This window comes from Manis pentadactyla, chromosome 1 (assembly GCF_030020395.1).
Source record: "Manis pentadactyla isolate mManPen7 chromosome 1, mManPen7.hap1, whole genome shotgun sequence".
NCBI lineage: Eukaryota > Metazoa > Chordata > Mammalia > Pholidota > Manidae > Manis > Manis pentadactyla.
The window spans coordinates 178,528,692-178,543,416 of record NC_080019.1 but is presented as its reverse complement, the minus strand read 5'-3'; the positions used below and the strand labels follow the sequence as shown (position 1 = coordinate 178,543,416).

Genomic DNA, 14,725 nt, shown 5'->3' with positions numbered 1-14,725 from the left:
GGTGCCTGACCTCTGACCTCCACTGGGGGATGACCCTGCCTGTCCACCCCCTTCATCTGCTCTCCTGCTTTTATCTCCCAGGGTCAGTGGACTTTCCCCTTTCATGGGGGACAACGACAACGAAACCTTAGCCAACGTCACCTCGGCCACGTGGGACTTCGATGACGAGGCCTTTGACGAGATCTCCGATGATGCCAAGGATTTTATCAGCAATTTGCTGAAGAAAGATATGAAGTAATGAGTTGAGATTTCAGCCTTGTCAGCCACCCCCCTCCGCTGGGCTGGTGTCCAGAAGCAGGGACTCCTCTGCCTGTCTCGGGTCCCTCCTCACCTGGGGGGGCGTGGGGTGGGGGGTCTTCCTAGGCCTCTGCCCTTAGTCCAGACACTGTACTGGTTTTTAGAAGCACAGAAACCTCACTTGAAAAGAAATGCTTGGCTGAGTGTTGAGGGACAGGGCAGTGCATGAGTAAATGGGCCGTTTTGTTCTCCGAGTAATTTATGGCCTGTAGAAGCTGTGCTGAAATCTCAGTCCTGCTTCAGGGTTGCCCGGGAAATGTCTTATTTGTGGGTCCTGATCATATCCCCAGGCTACTCTAGCTTGGTGGGTTTTTCCTAAATCTAAATTATTTAAGAACTGCCTGCTCTAATAGGCCAGGTACCTTCTCCCACGGGCCAAAGTGAGACTGTGGTCTCAGACCACTGGGCTCAGCCCCCTCCCAGCTCCATCTCTGTGTGGGCTGTGAGGTTCCCCACCTCCACCTCCTAGGGCTGCCCACATGGCCAGTGGGGGAATATATAAAATAATCATGGGCAGGGGGAGGCTGGTGTGTTCAGGCATATGGATGGCTGTGAGGAAAGGGCACACACAAGGCTCTCAGGAAGTGAGAGAAGAGGAGTTACAGAGGAGTTGGGGAGGGCCGGGGAGGCAGAATCTGTGGGTGAGGACTCTCCCTGTGAGAGGGAGCAGCGAACTGAAGCAGGATGGTAAGAAGGCCTAGGCAGGTGTAGGGAGGGCTGGCCTGCCCAGGGGAAGGGGCTGGTGAGGTGCCAGGCGAGAGCAGCCGACCCTCTGGGCTCCTCGCCCACTCCACATATATATGGACAGACAGGCAGGGCCTGGCTCCCAGAGCCCCCAGCTGGCACACTGGGCAATAGGGTGCAGCTCTAAGCTTTGCCCTGCAAGGGTGGTATTGAAATAGGAGGTGAGTCAGAGGCTGAGAGAGGAGGGCAGCCAGTTGCACAGGTGGGCAGGAGGCTCTGCATTCTCCAGGTGACCTTGTGGCCTGTGCTCTGCCCTGTCTGCCTGGCCCATAGACCTCCAGAGGCTGTTGGTTATCTTGCTCCCCTCTGGAAAAATCCTGCTTGGGGTGGAGAGTGCAGTTGCTAAGGAGCAATGTTGGAGGGTCCCTTAGATGGTTCTCTCTGGTTATAGAAGCACCTCTCAGTCCTTTTCAGCCATGTCGGGGCTCAACTCCAGAGGCTACATTCCACCCTCCCTGACAGTGAGATCTCTTTAGCATTTTGCTTTCAGAGTCTTTGTATCATAAGTAGGCAGGACCCAGGGAGAATCTAGATGTTACGGGGGATCTGGGTTCCCTTCCCGTATGAGTGATCCCCACTGGTAGGTGCCTCAGGGAGATGCAGGCCTTCCTAATAACTCTGGTCCAAGGATGGCTTTTGTCAACCAAGTTCATCCAATGAAGATTTAGTAAATGAGGTATTGTGTATATACCCTATTTTCTCACCTGGCCTTGAATTAATTCAGTAATGAGCTGTGTTGGCCCCTCTATGCTCAAAAAATGGCCTCAGCAAAAAATTGATTTCAAATAAATCAAGACACTAGATTCCAATAAACTCTTTTAAAAATATATATATGTATTTTTAATTCAAGTATACTTGATGTATACCCATAAACTCTTAAACTCAGCATCTCTCCAACCAGAAATCTCCCTCTATCAACACTTCTTAAAAATATTTTTCTATTATAAAATTAATACATGTGAATTGTAGAGATTTTGAATATTAAAAAATTGAAATAATCTATAATCCCTTTAGCTAAAGATCCCTTTTGCTGTGCTTATACTCATTTTTCTACACATGTTAGTATGTGGTTCTTTGGGCTTTGTTAATCCCATAACAATTAAGGTGATGGCCCTGAAATATTTATAGATTCCCAGAGCTTTCAGAAAGATTAAGTGAATTTCAGTACAGTTCTCAGGTTGTTGTAAGTAAGAGGTTATGTGCGGGACATACCTCTCTGTGTTTAACAGGAAAACCCTGATAACCAACCACACCATAAGATGAGAGTTCAGTGATTTCTCAAGAGATTGGGGCCCAATGTTTCCCTCTCCCTCCACCAGACAGGACGACAGAAGGATTCAGCCTCCACAGCCCCCTGCTCGCATGTGACCAGTGGAATGACCCCACACTGGGCGATGGGGCCAACCAGCTTGTGACTGTCTGCGCTCCAGCATTTAGCCTTCCTAGACCCTAAGCTGTAGGCTGCGAGACTCCAGTTGCTTCTTAACACTAACCTATTCTGGATCTAATCAGTGTAACCCAGGCCAAGAGAGGAAAAAGGCCAGGAGCACAGTGGCCTTGATCAGGGTGGGTGGACTGGGAGCAGAGGACTGGGCTCTGCCCCCATGGGATGGGGACAGGTGACCTCCCATTTCTGATTTGACCAGCAGTCTGTGAGGTCCCCTCCTGCTTAGAAATCCTCTGATCTCTGTCTCTGTCAGAAACCGCCTGGACTGTACCCAGTGCCTTCAGCATCCATGGCTAATGAAAGACACCAAGAACATGGAGGCCAAGAAACTGTCCAAGGACCGGATGAAGAAGTACATGGCCAGAAGGAAGTGGCAGGTAATGAGGGGGTCCCTCTGGACCGGGATGCTGCCTCTCATGTTTGCTGTATTCAAGCCTTGTTCCCTGTTTGCCCGGCCTCACTCCAGAAATGTTTAAATTTGTTTCTGAAATAGTCTGGGATCAAAACTGACATTTCATGTCTTCATGGCTAGGGATGAGCAATGTCACCTTTAGGATTCTTTGGCAACTTCATTTGGAGCATGTGATCTCCTTAAAGGTAGTGTGATGACTTCTTTATGATGAAGGAGGTGGGCACATGCTGTATAAGGAGAGATGTGTGCCTACCTTCCAGGGAGATGGTAATTCACTAGCTACATGTCCTTGGGCAAGTGACAGCCTTGCTGTGCCTTTATTTTCTCATCTGTAAAGTGAGGATTACAGTGGTACTAACTTCACAGCATTGGTACGAGGATTATGAGATGATCTTCATCTGGCCTCTAGCACATCGCCTGACACATGGGAAGTGTTCAGAGATAAGACCAGCAGCTCATACGTATGGAGGGCTAACTGTGTGTTGGGGAACATTCAAAGCACTTTCTATGCATTAAGTCTTTTAATCCTAGGAGGCAGGCACTATTATTAGCCCCACTTTTCAGACAAACTGAGGGAGAGAAAGGCTAGGACAGTCACCCAGGAACACCTAGCTGGTAAGTGGGAACAGCAGAATTCAAACCCTGGGTCTGGCTCCAAGCACACAGTCCTAACAACAACAAAATTGCCTCTGATTGTTAGCAGATGGATAAATTATCATCTAAAAACACAGAGACCTTATCTATCTTATTATTTTTATTATCACCACTAGTATAAAATTCCTGGGTTACTGGAGGGTGCATGGTTTCTGTACTCAAGGAATGTATAGTGCGATGGGTTGAAGCAAATAGACATAAAAGGACATACCGCACACCAAGAATCGTAAACTATCAGTATAGCTCTCCTTCCCATATATGTGAGTGTGGACAGAAAAGAGCCCGTCACACCAGCATTGGATGTGGTTGTGAGGAAATGCTGTCAGGGGCAGAAGTTTGAAACTGGAGAATGGGCTGGAACACCACGAGGGGATAACAGCAGATGGAAGAGAAGGCCCAGAGGCAGGAGCTCACCCTGGCTATGCCAGCCCATCAGGTGCAGAGCCTGCAGTGGTGCAGTCAGAGCACCGGGGTATTTAGGCCCTGCTTGTGTGGCGCAGGGAAAGGAAATCGCTATTCTAGGGGTGACTGGGGCACTGGTAGTTCGCCACACAGGATGACTAAACCACAGTTTTCTCAAGCACTACAACTTCACACAAAGATTAAGAGAAGGAGCAGAGGCCAAAGGGGGGCTTCAGGGGTGTGACTTTAAGGGACCACCATCCCCTGCACATCTCAGCCAGACCCCCCACAGTGGGCTTCAGTTCTTGCTCCCCCTCCCTGCTCCCCCGTCCCCAGCGTGTGGAGGTTTAGGTGGAGCCCTCGGCCTCTCTCAAGTGCCAGGTGAGTTGCAACACCTTTGCTGCTTATTTACCCTCTGGGACCATTAGGATCCAGTGAAATCAGAGCAGTAAATATTCTTAAACAACAAAACAAAACAAAAGGGGGCCCATAAAATCAAAGGTTGGCTTTATTAATGATCCTCTGGCTGGGAGATCTCAAAGAAAGAGCGCTATTTCTGGAGCGGACAGGGTGGGGCAGTCCCCTGAGCAGCCGTCCCACTGGGGTTTCCTTGGGTGAAGCTGTGGGTTAAGGGGCAGCTGTGTCACTTCAGGCTCTCTGGGAGAGACACACCTCTTGGTGAACCGAAGCCAGGAAGAGCCAAAACCCAGGGATAGACACAAAAGAGCAATGGGAATGGGAGCAAAATAAATGGAATTTTTCAGGCAGGTGGGACAGGGAACCATAATTTGTGCTGGTGTTGTAATCTCTTAAACTTTTTTTCTTATTGTTTACAATGTTATTAGCCATAAAGTTTTCTGGAACTGAAAGGGCAAAGAAAAGGGTAGAATTCAGAAAAACAAATGTGATTTTGCACTTTAATACAGGTAGCATTTGGAGGTTGTTTTTCCACAAAAACAGTAGTTAGCTTTCACAAAATTACACACAAATGTAGTCTACAAAATCCCATTCAACACACAATGTTCTCAAGCGTGATTTCACTGGTAATAGTTCAGCTGCATTGACCATCTTGTGTTATGTTTCTTCCCTAGGAAAATATTTTCCCCTTTGAACTCCAGGCACCAGGACCTTAGCAGCCCTGGAATAGGGGCTTCCCTCTCGGAGTGTCTGAGGCTCTGCGGTGGGGCAGAGTGGAGCAGAATAGGTCAGAGTGTCTGGTGGGCAGGGGAGAGTGCCAGGGCCGGCACAGGGGGTCCAGAACTCTCTACAGCTGCATGAGAGAAGGATCCTTGATACGATTTTCACAAAAGGCCCAGCATGAAGGAACTTGAGAACAGATTCCTGCAAAGAAGGCCATATATATGAGACAAATCATATTATCGATCTTAATCTGAAGCAGGGTTTCTTTTTATTTACAGCAAAAGAATTTTTAAAAGACGTGGTGGCAAGCAGTGGCCTTGGTGGGCATGGGGGGCAGTGAGTTGAACAGGGTAGCAGGACTTCTGCATGCAAAACTGGAAGCAGAGCCCTAGGAATTGGAGCCCATGGGCAGCTGTCTTTATTTTCTGAGAACCACAGAAACTTCAGCGGTATGAACCAAAGGGCTATAGAGAAGAAAGCCTTTGACTCTGTATAGTGCAGAGTACTCTTGGCCATCACATTTGATATTATGCACTCCTCAGAGGAAATTGTAGTCTTGGGACTGTCAATATATATGTAGTGTCTGTGATGGCTCGCTCGCTCTGGGATGGCCAACTTGCCCTAGTTTACCAGGGACTGACTGTCTTGGTTTTAGCCCTGAAAAGCCCTCATCCCGGGAAAACCCTCTGCCTTGGGCAGACGGGCTGGCTAGGCACCCTCACTGGCTGCATTAGGGTTCAGACATTGCCCGCCCAGGGCATGAGAGTCCAGCCTTAGCAATTGCCTTCAAACAAGAAAAAGACTTCCTCAAAACAAAGATGAAACTTAGAGAATTGAAACTTTCTTTCTTGATATTCCAAAAATTTCTAAAAGTCTTATTCAGTAAAGCGGCAACCAATTTTTAGCTCACAGGAGTGAAACTCGAAGACTACAACAGATATTTCTTTTCCAATTCTGATAAATAACTTCTCTACCAGGTTTTTTTTCATAAATGAGTTTCTAAAGTTTGAATTCTGATGTAGATTACTTTAAAGATTTTCCTTATTAAGCACTTCTTACAGTTCTCCCTGTTTCAGAAATTATATGCTGTATTGTTCCAACTGATGGAAAATTTTGCCCATGTGTTGTCTGTTTGTTTGTTAATGTGTATCTGCTACCTCCCCTGAAATAATCTCTTATCTGCCTTGGTCTGGTAACTCCATATTAGTCAGTTTGCCAATAGAAGAGGAAGGACTTCATTATTCCACACCATGTGAGTGAGATAGTCCTGGTCAGTCACAATCCAGGTGTTTGGAATTAGGGAGCCCCTTGATTTAAGGGGCATGCTCCATGCTCCACATTCATGTGTATGAATCGTCTTCCTGTAGAAGACTAGAACTAAAGGGAGATTCAAACAGGAAATGAGGCTCAGAGAGGGAAACTGACTTGCACAAGGTCACACAGTAACCAGTGGTTAGAGAACTACCCTGTGTCTTTTTTTGGGAAAAAAACTCTGAATTTAAAGACTCCTGGCGCAGGGAAAACCAATCTGTGTTGGAAAAATGGAATGGAGAGCAGAGAAGGGCTAAGTCTGAGAGTTTGGCTGTTTAGGAAGTACTCTAGTCTGATGTCAACTCCATAGGGAGGGCTGCCGTAGCTGGCACCACCTTTTACCCCTTCCTGAGGTCATGGTAAGCTCCCATGGGAAGAGCTGGGTCTCTCCACACTCCAACTAGCACAACAAACACGTCAGTGATGTCACCAGCAGCAACCTCTCCCAGAAAGCATGCAAGATTGCCAGGTGATCTCAGTCGGCAGGGCCACAGTGCCTCTGCACACAGTTAAGTTGGTCATTTGTCATCTGGCACCTTCTTCTCTGCCTCATCACCTGCACCTGGGGCTCCCTGAGTTCTGTTCAGTGATCCAGCTTCACTTTAGTGACAGAGGGCCAGAAGTAGGACCACACTACCATGTGGGGGGATGGCCAGAGGACAAAGCAGGATGAACTATGAAAGTAGTCTGCAACAAGGATGGCATGTGACATAACAGAAAAGTGATTGTGGTCATAGCAATAGTTTTCCCCTTAAACCACACAAACACACAATTTTCTGTATGATTCCTTCGTGCCCTGAAATTATTTACTTTGAAAATAATCTTATACTGAAGCATACTGGCTTTCCAGATTGTCCAAAATTGTGAGGCTTTACTGAAATACTTGAGTGTATGAAGTTAATTCAGCAGGAAATGGCTTTGCCTGCAGATTGAGGTCCAAGGCCATTTGCCTAAGTACAGGCTGTTTGCTTCTTCTCTCAGCAGCCCGTCACTGGTGACATCTGCTCTCTGGATACATGACATCTGGATGCCTAAAAGCTTCTTTTGGGGCAAGGATGGAAAGAGTTGGTTATGCCTTAGTTCTTTATGGTAGTCATTCCATGGACCTTAGGAAAGGGTTGGGAAATTTTGCCAAAAGGTAAGAAACATAGACACAACTGTACATTATTGAGGATTTCTTGACCTAAATCCTATGGTTGGTAGAATTTTCACAATGCCAGGAAAATTTTCACCTCTAGTTCTGGCATCCTTTCCAGCAGAAATTGTTTCCTCCCAAGGTGCCCTGTCTCAGAAAGGCGAAGTGCCAATCATTTTCATTCTTTTCAGGTGCTTCTTTTCTTTTTTTTTATTGAAGTATCATCGATATACAATCTTATATGTTGGTTTCAAATGTACAACACAGCGGTTCAGCAGTTACCCACATTATCAAATCCTTATTCCCTCTAGCACGGTTATTATCTATCAACATAGTAAAATGTTACAGAATCACTGACTGTATTCTCCACTGGGTGCTTCTTTTTGATGCCTGGGTGTACATCAGGGAAGAACACCCCTCCAGAAGTTCACTGCATTCACAGACTCATGCTGGGGCCAGCCAGAGTGTTTCTTGAAATCCTTTAAGTATCTGAATCATAAGCAGAACTAAATGAGACCTTAGAGATCATCTTGTCCAACTCTTCCTTATACAGAAAAGGAAACTACAGCCCAGAGAGGTTAAGCAACTTGCCCAATGTCAACAGATGCTTGCTTGCAATTTTTTTTTTTTTTTTTTGCATCAGGGCCTGTGGGATCTGTAGTAACTATTCTCCTGACCAATTAAAATCCTATCACTGGCATTGTTTTACGAGAAACAGCCCCGCTGGGCCCCGCCAGCAATAAGTCTTTGGAGCTGTCTCAGCCTGCAGTGGCTTTATATAAACTATCCCTTTTATGGGAGTTGAAGCACAGTATGAAAAGGGTTTTTGTCTCATGTTGACCTTGTTTAGTCACATTAATGCACGCATCAGTTCCAGGCCCCATTCCATTCTCAGAACATCTTCTGACACGCTGATAGTGCTGAGCAGAGCAAGGTTGGACTCACTCCTCTGGCAGGATCTCACCAACTCAGGAGGCCCTGGTTTCAGGCACAACCGCTTCTCCTGGGCTGGGCTGTTCTCCTCAAGCCCCTCTGCCTGGGCAGAAGCAGGGACGCTGCCTGTGTCCAACCCCGGTGTCTCTTCCAGAAAACAGGCAATGCTGTGAGAGCCATTGGAAGACTGTCCTCTATGGCAATGATCTCAGGGCTCAGTGGCAGGAAATCCTCGACAGGGTCGCCCACCAGCCCGCTCAACGCAGAGAAACTAGAATCTGAAGGTAAGGAGCTTCAGGAAGGTGTTCTCCAGCCAGCCGGTGAGAAAGGAAGGGCTGGGGATGGAGGGGCATCTTGAGGTTTGGGGGCTTTTTGTTTTTTCATAATACAACCCACAAGGATTAAATTCTAACTACCTTTATTGCCCTGACAACAATTACTCTGTCTAGTAATTACTCTTTAACTGTTGAACCTTAGGTTTAATGATTTTTAGCGGGAAATTATTATTTATCTAGTAGAGCTAGTTGAATGACCTCCACTCTTCTTTTCCCTATATTTTACATACAAATTAGCAAGGGTGTTATTCAAAGCTAACTTTTCTCTCATTATAAAAGTGACTACCTGTGTAGTGATAGGCAAACATAAAATAAAAGTCACAAATGGTAGTGTATGTTTTAAAAACATCCTTCCATTTTTTTTACATGTCTTTGTGTTTTTTCTTTTAAACAAAAATAAACTCATATAGTCCATATCTGTTTGGCATTTTCCATGATGCTGAAACATGTCATTTGAAGCAGGTAGACTGCGACCGGCAAGGACCCTCCTGGATGCCAGGAGGGTTAGTTAGTTGCCCTTCTCTGAGATGCTGCCCCGTCCGTCTCCTCAGTGAAGGCCTCAGCCTCTTCCTGCTTCAGATGCACGTGGGGTCTGACCTTTACCTTGGCCAGAGACACCCCTCTCCCTCCCGTTGCCTGGTGCTTTCAGTATCCAAAGGCGAGAAGCTGATTCTGGATGCCATGTGTGCACAAGGGCAGGGTGATTGGTGAGGCCACTTGCTGGGCTTCTCTGATGGGGTGGGGACAGAATCTGCACCATGTGGTCCTGGGCCCTCCTGATCCACTCCTGCTACTTCCCAGGTGACCCATAAATAGCCTGGAGGGGAGGGAGAGGATTCAGGAGCCCCTCCAAGTTATGGCTTTTCCCTGGACAGATCCCAAGTACTGGTCACAGTTGTACAACGTGAAGGCAGCATGAGTGTGTAAAACAGAACTACGGGAAAGTCCAGGACGCCTCTGGGGCCTGGCTTCTAATTTCTAAGGGGCAGGTGAAGGGCCTGCTGCTGCAGGAGGGCGTGGGGGTGCAGGGGTCAGGAAGGCTGGTGTGGTTCCATCCTTCTTAGATACCCCCAGGTGAATCCTGAAACAGCATGAGATGCAGCCAAAAATCCTTTTTCACGATTATTTCCTTTTTCAACATGTCAGCATAAGAGAAGGGGTGGTGGGGAGGGGAGTCTGAACGTGTCTGCAGTTCAGTCACAGTTCTCTCTTCTGCCAGAACCATTTGGCAGCAAGCCAGCCTGTCCCCAGGAGAAAGGTGTGCTTATGACTCAGTCCTCTAAGCTGCATTATGTGCCAGTTTATAACTTAAAAAAAAAAAAACTCAACTTTTTTAAACTAGGGAAGAGGAGAGAACAAGAATTAAGAGATAACCCTGTCCCCTTATCTTCTAGAAGATGTCTCCCAAGCTTTCCTTGAGGCTGTTGCTGAGGAAAAGCCCCATGTAAAACCCTATTTTTCTAAGACCATTTGTGATTTAGAAGTTGTGGAGGGCAGTGCGGCTAGATTTGACTGCAAGATTGAAGGTAAGTTGTAGCTGTCCTTCCCTTTACTACAGAAGAGCTGTGGCTGGCTTGTGGGCCCTGGGAAAAATGTTGGTTCTGGGCAGCGTTGGGAGCATTAGGAGGAGCCAGGCTGTGGGGGAAACTGGGTCGGGAGGTGGGCCACTGCCCCCACTCCCCCTCCTGACAGTTAGTGTCACTCAGTGGCTTGCCTAGAGCATGTTTGATATTTCATCTACTTGCATCAGCCACTCAACTCGACCCAAGTTAAAAGTGGCTTATCATGCACCTGTTTGACCCTGAAACGTGCATAAGGAAATGAGCTGCAGGTATCTGGGAGGCACATGGATTACCCACTGGAGGCTCTCAGAGGAAGGCTGGCACAAAGAGCATGGGGAGTCCACAGCTTTGCTGCTCTTCAGCGGCTGTGTGAGGTTGGGGGGGACCTGTCCCTTCTGAGCCTCAGGCCCTCCTCTGGAAGATGACATCTGTTGCCCTGAGTGGCTCTGGGGATTCTGTGAGATGACATATTTGAAAGGGGTAAACCTTTTAAGTCTTTTAAAGATGTCACGGAGCCAGGGGAAAAGGTGTGGGATTGGTAAGTGCAGAGAGCGAGCATGCAGGGTGACTTCATCAAACTGAGGGAAGCTGGTGTGCAGGTCCCTGTACCATCCTCCCTGTGCTTCTCTGCCTGCCTGGGGGAATGTGGCCACAGAATCGTGAGTCGTTAGAGCCCCGGGGACCTTAAGAGATCTTAGCATATCACCTGAGCAACTAGAGTGCCGGTGACACCCAGCTCTTCAGTCTCCACAGACTACAACATTCTAGAAAGAGTTAGAGGGAAGATAAGATGGGCCTCTTTGCTTCAAGTCTGTGACTGTCGTGTGCCATGCAGAGTGGAGGGTGAGTTCCCGTTTCAGTCTGACAAAGTAAAGCACCGGTGTTCATTAGGCAGCTTCCCCAAGGCTGCGCAGCACAGGCCTTCACAGAACAAGTCATGCCTCCCGCTTTGTAGGATTCTCTAGCACAGAGATAATGCCTCCTGGAAAAAGTAACCCAAAGTTAGGAATGAAAAAACAACTTCTCTCCTGCATCATTATGTGATCAAAAGGCCTTGTAAATACTTTGCCTACCATAATCTTTCTCATTTTTTATTTGATTTTTAAAAAGTGGATGTGTGGCCTTTCCAAGTGTGGATGTGCTCAGATTAGGGGTTCTGTGGGAAACTCTGGGGCCACTGCCTGTAACTCTTGCCATCACCATTGTCTTGGGGTCTTTTAACTTTTCCTTTTTCCTTTTATTTAAAAGAAAATTATTATAACATAGTGATTATCATCTTTGTACTCTTCTTTTGGGGATTATTTCCTTGGTATTTGCGTAACTTCAACTGTAGCACTAAAGTGAAATTAAAGCATATGGGTGCTGTTCTGATAAAAAAAAAATTCTACTTGAAAAGAATGTTAGAAGTCTTAAGTTCTTATGTGTAACCTTTATTCTGGTGGAAGCTACAATTTTTTTTTCCTGTAAAAATACCTCTCCGAAACTTAAAAACAAGTCAGTTGTGGTTATTATATACTTACATATTATTATATACTTTAAAGAAAAATATATATGTATGTACTATATATATGTTTCTTTTTTTCTGCTGAACTTTGCAGAAACATGACTAAAGCATAAAATGAGGCTTATCAATGTGGTCCATTTCCAGTCATCTACAGGAAGATGATCTGTCTTTGGATCAGACTAAGACAAATACTGCTTTCTTTTCTTAGCAGTATTACCAGCTCCTCCAATTTACGTTTTGTATGGCTATCAGCTTTGAGTTACAATTTATATACTGTAAAATTCACCCATTTTAAGTGTACAATTATTTGCAGAATTGTGTACCATCACCACAGTGGCAGGGTGAAATTGTTACCACAATCCAATTTCCATCACCCCCAAGTGATTCCTTGTACACATTTGTTCTCTTTTTATTTGAATACAACCTTTTTACAAGATTAAAAAAATTCTCTTTTCATCCAATTCTCTTTTCATTCCAAGAAGACACTTAGCTCCAGGCATGTAACTGGAGTTGGAGTGGAGTTCCAGTTAGTACTCTGTGTCCGCATGAGGGTGGGAGGTGGTGGGCAAGCCTCACATGGATGGGAAATCAGATGACTGTCAAACACCTTATGTGGGGTTTCAGATGTTGCTATTTACAGTACATGCCCACATTCAAAAGTAAATATCAAAACAATGCCAAAAGCCAGCCTTATAAATTTTTTCATCTACCCCCTTCATCAGTACAGGTAGCTTAGGAGTTCCGTGCATGAATTGTTCAGAAACTTTGAGTCACGGTTTGTGCAATTTGTCTTCTCTCCCTGTGATGCAGGGTACCCAGACCCTGAGGTCGTCTGGTTCAAAGATGACCAGTCGATCAGAGAGTCACGCCACTTCCAGATAGACTACGATGAGGACGGGAACTGCTCTTTAATCATCAGCGATGTTTGTGGGGACGACGATGCCAAGTACACATGCAAGGCTGCCAACAGTCTGGGCGAAGCCACCTGCACAGCAGAGCTCATTGTGGAGACCATGGAAGAAGGAGAAGGAGAAGGGGGAGAGGAAGAGGAGGAAGAATGAAACAGAGCCAGAAAGAAACCATTTCCAAGTCACACTATAAAGACTATTTCTCTAAAGCTCAAAACATCCAAGATAGTAAAAGCACCTAGTGTGATAGATTATCTAGTTAGGTCATTTGGGGGTGGATTCAGCAACAGCGGTTGATACCTAGCAGTGTATTGATGGGCATTAATTTTAATTAGCTGGCACCTTAAGATCCTAGTACAGCTAGATTTCATTTTGGGAAATCATCAACACCTTGCCTGATGCATTGATTTTAGAAAGTAACCAAAGGAAATGTTCATCTAGGCAAAACTTCCCCAGTGGAAAACACTCGTGAAAAATAAGGCCCTGTGGCCACAGCTCAGCCCGGAGGGTCCCTGCAGGGGGAGGTCTCACTCCAGCCCCTAACTCCAGAGAACTGGGTCCTCTCCAGTACGGCAGCACGTCATTCGGAATGCAGTTGAGCCATGTTAACTTCTGAGGCACATTGTATTCCAAAGTATACTGTAGACGTTTTAACTTTTCATTTCTCTCCCCTGTTCTATCTGCCAGTTTTTCTGGATCTGAACTTGCCATGAGTTTCAGCATTAAGGACATTATGCTCCTTAGATTCTGAAGACAGGCCCCTTGCTCATGGATGACTGGCTTCCTTAGGAAAACAGAATCTCTTTTCTTCCAAAATCAGGAGGCAATCTAAACTTATCCCCTCTTTGCAGATGTCTAGCAGCTTCAGACATTTTTATAAGAACCCGTGAAAAAAAATCCTTGCTCATGTGCTTTTCTTCTGAAACCAGGGTTCATATTTGTGCTGTTATAGAATATCAGCTCTGCGTGTGTGGTAAAAGAGTTTTGTGTTTGAATGTATAAAAAAAACAGTTTGCTGAAAAGTTAGTCTTAATTATTTATTGGCCACTATGAAACAGATTTCAACTGATGAAGAGCTGTAGAACTCCACATACTTTGGAGTCTTCCTTCAGGATAGTCTGAGTTTAATACACCTTTGTTCTAAACACTCTTCTGAGAACTCTGCCTACCTATTGGTTTCACAGTGTTTTTCTTCTTGAATGTGCATCGATCATGCTTTACCCCCAACCTTGAAATATACTCTTAGACCAGATTAAATGCACTCAGACTTGCATCTTTAGGAATTTTTAACTCTTCTTTCACTACATTGGCACTTAAAATTTTCTTTATAAAACTTTTTGAAGGTCATAAACAGACTGATATGCCTAATACATTTCCTCTGCGTGTGTGTGTAACATTCCAAATACTTTTTTCTTTTCCACTGTTTGTAAAGTGCAGCAATTTAACATTTCAAGGGACTTTTTAATAGTTCCTGCAGAACCAATTTTAAATTACTTAAGTGCAATCCTACACAGTGTCAACTTTAGAATTTTGATATTAGTCTTATGTTCTTTTCCATTCTGTTTTTCTGTGCTTCTTGCTGCTAGTTTCAAATGCCAGTATTTTTCTTTTTGCTTCTTAAACAGTATTTTTCATAATAGCCACAGTATTGCCACAGTTTATTATAATAAAGGGTTTTTAATGTGATTTAGAGCATTCAAAGCTTTTCTTCATCACTTTGTGTTTAGACTATAATCTTTGTGGGCATGTGTATTGTATGTGTGCGTGCATGTGTGGTGTGTGCTTGTTTACAGGTTTGTAATGCCTTCTTGAAATTGTGTTAATGTTCTCCCAGTTTATCATGCCATCGGAATGGTGAATGAGAACACTACGACTGTAGTTAGCTCACAGTGTTTAAATAAAGGATTCCACAGTGCATGCTGTTTGTTAGTCTCTGCAGCC

At 45.3% G+C, this 14,725-nt stretch overlaps 1 protein-coding gene across 6 annotated transcripts in view; it reads left to right on the top strand.

Annotated features, from left to right (window-relative positions):
* The window catches only part of MYLK (myosin light chain kinase), a 263,764-nt gene extending 249,065 nt beyond the window's left edge, over positions 1-14,699 (top strand). For 4 of the 6 annotated variants that reach the window (XM_057503362.1, XM_036905492.2, XM_057503372.1 and 1 more), the window contains 5 exons: positions 82-234; positions 2,742-2,865; positions 8,630-8,759; positions 10,205-10,336; positions 12,687-14,699. In XM_057503362.1, coding sequence (XP_057359345.1) covers positions 82-234; positions 2,742-2,865; positions 8,630-8,759; positions 10,205-10,336; positions 12,687-12,937 — 790 coding nt within the window. In that variant the 3' untranslated portion in view covers positions 12,938-14,699. Of the gene's footprint in view, positions 1-81; positions 235-2,741; positions 2,866-8,334; positions 8,477-8,629; positions 8,760-10,204; positions 10,337-12,686 lie in introns of those variants that run through there. The other 2 variants (XM_057503366.1, XM_036905518.2) reach the window with 2 other exon arrangements.
* Positions 14,700-14,725: the final 26 nt, after the last annotated feature.